Here is a 9,826-nt window from a genome sequence, read left to right as displayed (position 1 = left end):
GCCGCCTGGCTTCAGCGGGACGAGACCCTGCCTTCCTCTGTTCCGCTGCTCCCGCCGCTGCGGCTCCTTCCCGCCGGGCACTGCCAGCCCGGTCCCGCCGCGCCGCCTGGCTGCGCCGCGCCCGGCCCGCGGGGGCGTGCCCGGGGCGGGGGCGGGGCCGCGGGGGCATCACGCGCGGGGCAGTGACGTCACGCACGGTGCACCCAGCGCGGGGAGGCGAGGCGCGGGTGAGGAGGTGGCGCTGCGGAGGGGCCGGCGTGGGGACCGAGTGAGTCATTGTACAGTCCCTTGGATTGGAGAAGACCTTGAGGTCATCAAACCCAACCCAGCGGTGCCAGGTCACCGCTGAACCACGTCCCGCAGCACCACAGCTACGCGGCTCTTGAATCCTTCTCAGCCCCGCCGCTTCCCCTGTCGGTTCCCGTCCCTGCCGGCAGCAGTAACTGCCGTCACATCTATCTGGTTTTGTATAATTCCATCTTGGCATAACGCTCCTAATACTCTCACGAAGCAATTATTTGGGAAACTTGGAAAAGCCGTGCTCTAGGAGGGTCCGCTCACTGACCTCGTCTTCTAAATGCAGACTTGGAAGGGTTTCTTTCCTAAGCTGGCACCCTTAGGAAGTTCATTCCTACTTCCGTGCTAGCAGAGCAACAGTAAAGCAAGTTAATATCAAGAGAAGACAAGCTCCGATCCGGAGAATCAGCCTCAGCTGGGAGCTGCTGGTTTCAGCTTTGAACACTGAGACAAGGCTCTTCAGAGTTCTTGGAAACACAAACCCATTGCTCAAAAAGAAGCATTTAGGAATACACATCTCTATTGTCAGCCTCCAACAAACACCCCAAGGAAGAGTCTGTAACTTCCCCTAGATCAAGGGTTTATTCTGATGCTTTTACGGCTCACCGACACCTTTTCTGCCATTACTTTTTATCTCATATCTGTAAGTCGTTCTCCAGTGGGACCCACAGGAGCTCACCACCTTGGGGCTGCAGGGGGACGAGAAACCTTGCCAAACAGCCACTCTGGATGCTGCTGACCTTCACCAGCTCTGTAAAGAACATTTCCTTCCTATGCCAAAGGCTCACATCAGCTGTCTGCAGAACAATGCTCATGCAGACAACGTGGAAAAGGCTGCTGAAGCCCTTCGGATGGGGAGCTGTCGTGCTTGGCTTGGCCTCCTTCCAGGCTCCACATGCATGAGCAGCCCCTTTGATGGCAAGCGCCTTCAGAGGGGGTGGCAGCCAAGCAACTCAAGAGGCATTTGGGTGTTTAATTCACGGTGCTTTCAGCAAGCATTAGGCAGAAAACTACTTTTGATGTTGGTGCTCAGATTTATTCTTCCTGTGAGACTTGGGCTGAGGGTATTCCCAAGCCATCAGATGATTAACTTGAACTTTCTATGAGACTGCAGATGTAAACACTACACCGACTTGTAGACCCTTCTGCCGTGATTAGATACGGTCCCACAAGTTTATAGTTCCTGTGAGTTTTACAGCCCATGCCTATTAAGAAATTAATAGGTCCACGATTGCTGTCATAGCTCAGGACCAAAATCTATGTGACAATTTGAAAGAACTTGTTCTAAACCTTATCCCTTCATTAATAAAGGCCTATATTTAATGCTTTTGTTCCTGTGGGCAAGACTTACACTCTGATTTACTCATGCAAAATAATGCTGACAGCTTGTAACACAGCCCTGCTCCACATGGCAAGTCGCAGTCGAAGGGAGGCAGCAACTTGCAGAGCCCCAAGCAGGTTCCCCAGTTCTGGCCTGGGAGTGCCAGGCACATTGCCACAGTGGCACAGCCCTTCAGGGCCTGTGAGGTGCTAGGGCTGATGGCAAGTTGGGGCAAAGGGCTGCCTGCCTGGGTAACGAGAGCAGGAAGGGTACCATCTGCCTTTGTTTCTGGCTGCCATGATTAGCTCCAGGCTCACACTGCAGAGAGGTGGAGAAAATAACAGAGAAATCTACCACACAAGCCCCATGCATCCCCCTCAATCCTTTTTGTCTGAGAGAAAGCACCCTCAGGTTTTGAACTCCAACAACAGTAAGGGGCTGTATAGTTTATGGAAAAAGATGATTAGGAGGTGCCTGGGTGACAATTTACAGCTAGATCCTTCTCCAATAGCAGCTCCCATAAACTCCTGCTACCTGTTTACAGCCAAATGAGCATGGGGAACCAGCAGCTGGCAGCACATCAGTGTCTTTGAGGGCATTGCCAGGTCTAATTCCTGGTGCCTGAGGCCTTAGCTGCCCCAGGGCAGCTAAGTCAGTCTCCGTCTGGAGAGATTCAAAACCTACCTGGAGGCAGTCCTGGGCTTGGACTAAATGATATCCAGAGGTCCCTTCCAACCCCCACCACTCTGTGACTGCCATTTTCCACAGGAGCCTGGACTATGCACGCTGCTCTGCAGCACTTTGGTGTTTTTCAGCAGGAAGGTAACAAAGGTTTCAGTGCTAGAATATCAACAAAGCAAATGCATAAGGCAGGAGGATTCCCGAGATGAAGCCTCGCTTAGTTCTTACAGAAGCAAACACATCTCTCAGTAGTGGCACAGCATCCCTGAACACTCAGCTGGGAATTGCACACTTTTTATAAGAGTTTTTCAACACCAGGTGCTGCCTTCAGTCAGGAGAAGGATGCACAGGGCTGGAGGGTGAGTAAGAGGGACTATCCACTTGGGAGAGAGGAAGGGAAGGTGGACAGTAGAGGCAGGGATTAAGTGAGCCCTGGAGTAGCTGTGGTTGGGAAAACTGCTCAGGCTCGGGGCCAGTCTGCTTTGTGGAATGCTATGGTGGTGGGGAGCCCAAACTTCAACCTCTGCCTTCCAAAAAGTTTTCAAGAAGGTGGCAGGGCAGGGTTGGGAGATGTTGTTCCTCCCCAGGGAGTGCATACTCACCCTGCCTGCTGCCTGCCCTGCCTGTGCATTGCAGGGGCAGGCTGGAGACCATGAGCAGGCTGTCTACCCTCCATGCAGCCTGGGTTTGGGCATCCCCTGCTCCCAAGGGCAGGGTAGAAGGGGGTCCTCACTCTAATGTTTTGCTTCTGTTGCAGTACAGGGAATTAAAGTAAGTCACTTCGTTAACACCAAGTGCACAGAAGAGCCAGGGCACTGCTGGTTCAGCTTTAAGCTGCCTTTCTGGAGTGGCAGACTGTGATTCTGTGCTGTGGGTCCTGCAGACAGGTGAGCAGAATCCCTAAGATCCCAAACAGGATCCCAGGAAAGGAGAAAAGGCTGCTAATGCCCAAGCTGCAGCAGTTTAGTCTCCCAAAGGCTGGAGCCAGGTGCCAAGCACTTGGCTGCTGCTCCGGGTCAGAGAACACCTTTCACCTTTCCCACCTCAGTGTCTTCAGGTGCCATCAGCAGATCCCATCTCCCTTCACTGGCACTCCATGAGGTCAAACGTTACTTTTGGTGACTGCAGAACTGCACCAAAGTAACACAGGCAGCTCTGGTAGGTTTTTTAGTCCTGGCTCAGAAGAACATGGAATAGTTTCTGTTTTCTCCATTTTTTACTAAAAAGAGCTTTTTATGAGGACAAGAACTCAGCTGGAGACTTTTCAGCTCCACTTCCCTGCCTCTTTATCAGTGCATTAACACAAACAGCACTGTGACCTGTGTAAGCAACACGCCTGGCCTTCAGCAGCGCTGGGCTGGGAGCCCTCGGCAGGTCAGCCGACATCCTGCCTTCATCCATCATCAGCTTCACATGGCTTGTGGGACCTGGAGTGGGCTTGCCAGATGCAGTCAGTGCATCCACCCTGCTCTTCCGTGCTGTCCTAGGAGAAGCTCTCTGACTAACAGATGGTTTTAAACGCTCTTTCACATGGGAAAATTGGGAAGTATATATTTTTATTGCGCCCTGGCTATTTCATCCAGCCACATGGATCTCCAGGGATGGAGACGTACTGAAGGAAAATATTCATTTCTGAAAGCTTCTCCAGGCTTTTTTCATAATGTTTTCTTGGCTCAGCCAGCACGGCACAGCACTGCACACTTGTATTTCTGCTTGGCTGCAATTAGTAAGATTTGCTAATTACACTGCTGTGTATTTAAAGACAATCAAATTCCTTTTGTAGCAGAAAACAATTTCCTACTATGCCAGTTCTCTTCATGTTCATCAGAAACAAATCCAGGCTGCCACTGCCAGCAACGTGCCCTGATCCTTTATCAAACCATTCTCTCTTCTCTGTTGGTTCTGTGTTTGCTCTTCCTGGTTGGTGCATTGGATCACCTACAGCTCCTAGGACTAGGTGTATTTCACTTGGCACCAAGCAGTTACTGGAGAGCACCTTCCCTTGCTTGGCAGCTGTTGCATCTCCTCTGCTGAGTGGACTGGGAAAATCCTGCATCTGGGTCAGGGCAATCCCAAGCACCAATATAGGCTGGGCAGGGACTGGCTTGAGAGCAGCACTGAAGAAAAGGACTTGGGGGTGCTGATAGATGAGAAACTCAATGAGCCATCCGTGTGCACCTGCAGCCTGGAAAGCCAATCACATCCTGGGCTGCATCAAGAGAAGCATAGCCAGCAGGTCAAGGGAGATTATTCTCCCCCTCTACCCAGCTCTGGTGAGACCCCACCTGGAGTACTGCATCCAGTTCTAGAGCCTCTATTATGAGAAAGATCTGGAGGTACTGGAAGGTGTCCAGAGAAGGGTCATGAGGATGATCAGAGGGCTGGAGCTCCTCTCCTATGGAGACAGACAGAGTTGGGGTTGTTCAGTCTGGAGAGGAGAAAGTTCCAAGAAGACCTTCTTGTGGCCTTCCAGTATCTGAAGAGGGCCTACAAGAAAGCTGGGGAGGGACTTTTTAGGGTGTCAGGTAGTGATAGGACTGAGGGGAATGGAGCAAAACTAGAAATGGGTAGATTCAGATTGGATGTTAGGAAGAAGTTCTTCACCATGAGGGTGGTGAGACACTGGAACAGGTTGCACAGGGAGGTGGCAGAAGCCCCACCCCTGGAAGTTTTTAAGGCCAGGCTGGATGTGGCCCTGAGCAAGCTGATCTAGTGTGAAGTGCCCCTGCCCATGGCAGAAGGGGTGGAACTAGATGATCCTTGAGGTCCCTTCCAGCCCTGACAATTCTATGAATCTTGGACTGTTTGTGCTCAGTTTTAGCACATGTAAAAAACTCCTGGCAGATAAGGAAGTTGAGAACCTCAGATGTGAGCATGGTACTTCCCCTTGCAGCCAGCCCAGAAAGCGTGTTCATGTTGAGCAAGCACAAAGTGTTCCTGTTAGTGTCTGCGTTCTGCTTAGAGTTATACAGAAGAGGACAAGGATCTTCTGGTTCAAGTGCACCATGCTGAGTGACACAAACACAATCACAATGTAAGTGTCCAACTCCTATGTGAGCTTTTCCCATTTTGGCAGCCTGAAGCAGACAGCAAACTGGTGTGGTGCATGCAGGTGAGCATCCAAGCAGATGTCCTGGGTGTTCTATACTGGGGGGTAATTTTGATGAGGTTCCCATCACTCTGTTTGGCTATGTTCACCTGATAACAACCACAAGAATCCACTTGACTTTTCCTGAGTTTCCAGTCTCTCATGGCTAGTGTAAAAGCTGGCAGGCAAAACAAAAGGCACCAGGCCTCCTCTCTGCAGCATTAAAAAACAGTACCCAGAGACACCAACTACTCAGAAACAAAGGGAGGCCTGCTCAGGCTCTCTCACTACACAAACTGCAGCTCAGGTTGTATGGAAGGTGATGGTAGTTTGCAACTCCAGGGCTAAAACCAGACCGGAACTTACGCAATCCAAGGCTTTGCTTGAGCGAGAGAAGTGCCACAAGACAGGGAGGCTGTGTGTGACCCGGGCTCCTGAACAGGCAGGGGCAGGGAACTGCAAACGCTTTGTGGTACCGGAAAGTCACATCAGCAGGAAAGGGAAAAAATCCCACCTTTCCTCTGCAAGGCAGGCAAGATCTCTTGTGTCATCTGGGCTGCAGCTGAGAGTGCCGATCCTGTCCTCTCCTTCATACACATCGTGCTCCAGTTCTCCTGCTATGCTTTGGACATGCTAAAAACTGCCTCTGATCTACTGCAATCAGCTTCATGCTTCTGCTTCAAGACATAAATCCCATTTCCATCAAAACCCCCAACAGCTGTAGTTCAGGAACATTTTTTGAGGTCAAAAGCACATATTACCTGGACTGATAGAAATCAATGGACTAAGAAGTGTATCCACCACTTGGGCTCTGGTGATAGATCTGCTTCACATTCAACACTTCTCTTAAAGCACAGTCCTTTGCTACAAAATCAGCTTAGATCCTAATAGAAGACTGAAGAACTGAAGCAGAGGGAAAATCATCCAGCAAAACCATCCCATCCACTCCTCCTGCCTGGTAAATACACAGAAAGCAACTGCCCTCTCTGGAAACTGCAGTAAGTGTTGCCAAAGCAAGGAAACCTCCAGGCATTTCTCCCCAGCTCTCATGTACATCCTGAACCACTGAGTGATACCTACAGCTCGCTTCCTCCAGTAAACACCCAGTAGCACTGAGAATAAGAAACCCTGTGGGCTGCTCCCAGCTCTGCACTGCCTGTTCTCAGCTCTGCAGTGCCTGCAGCATGTGTTGGAAGGCAGCGTGGGGCAGCCAGGCTTACAACATCTTTCTTCTCTCCTGTCAGTTTTAAAAGCTTTTTTATTTACACCAAACAGATCACCTTTCCCCACCCCCCCCCAGAAAAAAAACCTCTGTTGAAATGGTTTCACAGGGTGTGTGTTTTATACAGACAAAAAAAAAAAAAATAGAAGCACAGGACTGTGCTACAGATGTGACTTTAAAGGATCTCCTTCAGAGTCCTGCTAGGGGCTGCTGAATGGGAGTTTCATGAATTTATAACAACATATATGTCAGGCAGACACTGGAATTCAAATTATTTTAACTCCAACTAAAGGCCTGTGTTTGAATCTCTGAATATATTCCTTTGTGGCTGAGATTTCTCGACTCTTAAAACTGCACAGAGCGTATCTTCACTGTAAATATTCCATTTCTTAGTCATTCTTGTGTTGAAGGACTGCTGGGGAGAAAATATGCACAAGTGTGGTCCATGAGGAAGCAGAAATCAGAAGAGTTTTGTTGCAGAGGTGGAGATGTGCAAGGCCAAATCTGCTGGCTGAGCCTGGCATTTCTGTTGATAGCTGGATCTTTGGTACCAAAAATGCTTAACCCCAGAAGGAATGCCAGGATTGCTTAGCTGGTGCTCACACTGCAACATGAGATGTCTTGAGCTGAGTTGCTTAGGATCTGCTGAACTTACTTACTCTTCTGTGGGAGATTTTAGGTTGTTTCAGAGCCTGGATGGCTGCTGGGATGGAGGGTCAACAGAGACTCACCTGTGTGTTCACCAAGCTGGTTGTTATTGCTGACTTCACAACTGTCAAAATGGTCCCTAAGAGGCTGCCTTATTGGGCTGCTTAGCTTACTGTCTGTTAAACTGTCTTACACAACCAGCCCTGGAATTGTCCCTTTGGAAACCCTGTTTCAAGCATTTACTAAATACAATTTCCACATGGATATACAAATAAACTGGTTGAAATTAGGATGGCTTTGTGTTTGATCAGTCCAATTTCAAGAAATATGATGTCTATTTCCACTTAATGAACCATTCATTTGAAAAATAAATACATTTCAAGTTTTACTATCTAGGCACTACAGGAATGAGAAGCAGAGGCAAAAATCACACTGCCTGTCTTCCCCACTACTGCATTTCTAGCAGCCAACTCATCCCTTTCTTGTGTCCCATGAAAGACTCCAAGATAGCTCACCTGTAGGTAGTAACTTCCATTCTGCTCTGTTCTGCTGAAGTTGAGCCTGTCAGGTATAAGCCAACACAAATATGCCATCAAGGAAGGAGGATCCTGGCTAAGGCAGGGCTTGGCTGAATAATCTGATCTTCTTAGCTGGGCTCTGAAATCTGTGAAATGGATCAAACCACCCCATTCTGGCTGCCTGCTCTGCCCAAGGCCAGTGCTAAGCAAGTCTTTTACATCAACACTTTGCAGCAACATTCTCTTACACCTAAAGATGTTAGTTAATGGTATGGTACCCAAACACAAGCTACAGGGAACACAGCTGGCACCTAACATCTATTGTAGCACATACTCAGGGCAGTTGTTTACTCTTGGAAGTGTATGCCTCTGCATTTAGCCAAGCCAGCTTTCCAAGATGATATATTCCCAAGGCTGACACTAAAAGCCCTGCACTTTACATCATTACATTCTGCTCCAATCATTTAGCTCTTCCTTCTCATTCTCCCAGGGACAAACAGCACCTTACCGTGACTCAATAAGAAACTTTAATTCTGCACATTTCTCCAGGTCAAAACGATGACGTAGCAGCAACCTGATTTAATAACATCAGATTTAAATAGCCCTATCTGGCATTTTTGACTTGGCTTCATCTTGAAAGGTTCCAGCTCCCTTCCAGAGCCCAGCAGAGGCTTTGCTATTCCTGCACCAAGAAGTTAATGAGGGCAGTGCGTGGAGACAGAAAGGCCTTTTTGATGATGCGTCCCTGGAGGTGCTTGGCTCCAAGCTCACTCTGAAGAACGAGCTTGTGGACTTCGTCACAATTGCGAGCTGCTTGTTGAGGCACAGGAACCTTGCCACAAGCTTTGTTATTAATCTGAGAGAGAGGAAAATAAGAACAAACAGCAGTTGCTAGACTGATTTGTATCATTTAATTTCCTGAATCCAATCTATCTTGTTACACGAGGAGGGGGGAAAATGAAGCTAACTCTCTTTTCTCCAATACTAAACTTCCTAATTAGAGGATAATATTCTCCGTACCTCCTGCCCATCTTACCATAAAACAAGAGAATGAAACTCTTGCCTCAGGATACTGAAGGAAAATTGAAGAAGTGGCCATAGGAAGTCTTAGTTTTGAAGAAGCAAGCAGCAATGTGATGGGTGGTGGCTACACAAGCTGCATGAGAGTGAACATCATGGTCTGGCAAGTGGGAATCCTGACTTGTGCACACTGCTAGGCTGCACTTCGGGTTCTTTACAGCTAAGTGACTCCTGACAGAGGTTCAAATGCAAGATTTATTACAATCAGAGCAGCTTCCATACTAGTTTTTCATCAGAGGGACAGACACATGGAAATAAAGCTCAATGAGGCCTTAAGTAGAAATCACCTTCATTTATAAAATGCTCTTATAAATCCTTTCTGCCATCCAGGAAGAGCAGGTCATGGGCAGAGACCTCATGGCCAAACCTCAATCTCTGTCTCTGGATCTCACTAGAAGAGCACAATTCTCAGCAGCTCCAGGCAAAAGTGCCAGCACAAGAACCTTGGGTGCTCCAGCCCTGTTTCTCTGAAAAACCACAGCAAACTGCAAGAGGAGAAATGAATGAGGCTTGGGTCCTTTCTCCTAATGAGGAAGGAAACTGTTCCTTTTTTTCTTGTTGTTCCTTAATATTTGACATTTTGGACTATTCTGGATCTAGAGGGAACTAGAGAAGTTATGAAGGATTAAATTGAAATCAGAAAAGAATGAAAAATAAGCTCCTGGCTGCTGCAGAGAGGTATTTTTAGTTCAACTTTTATCACCGATGCATAGTCCTTCTGAGAAGAAGGAGAATAAGTATCTGTGCACTTTTAGGTTTTCCTTATATGCCAAGGCAAGAATAAGACATTTGATTTATTTTACAAGTCCATCATTTCTGAGAGCACAGCAGCCAACAGTTCTGCACCACCTAGAAAATGTGAGGAATGCTCGTTCAAAGGGTGTGCAGAGGATGAAATGCTCACTACATTCAGGTCAGATTTCTGTTATTCAATACCATTTACAGTAACAGGTACCATGTGTATGCAGAAT

The 9,826-nt window shown here is 48.1% G+C and overlaps 1 protein-coding gene across 1 annotated transcript in view; it reads right to left on the bottom strand.

Moving 5' to 3' along the window:
• Positions 1-8,293: 8,293 nt before the first annotated feature.
• Positions 8,294-9,826, bottom strand: part of LARS2 (leucyl-tRNA synthetase 2, mitochondrial) — a 58,718-nt gene continuing 57,185 nt past the window's right edge. The window contains exon 21 of the mRNA XM_054384886.1: positions 8,294-8,631. Coding sequence (XP_054240861.1) covers positions 8,452-8,631 — 180 coding nt within the window. The 3' untranslated portion in view covers positions 8,294-8,451. The remainder of the gene's footprint in view (positions 8,632-9,826) is intronic.

Source organism: Indicator indicator, chromosome 11 (assembly GCF_027791375.1).
Source record: "Indicator indicator isolate 239-I01 chromosome 11, UM_Iind_1.1, whole genome shotgun sequence".
Taxonomy (NCBI): domain Eukaryota; kingdom Metazoa; phylum Chordata; class Aves; order Piciformes; family Indicatoridae; genus Indicator; species Indicator indicator.
This window is presented reverse-complemented; position numbering and strand designations above follow the sequence as displayed.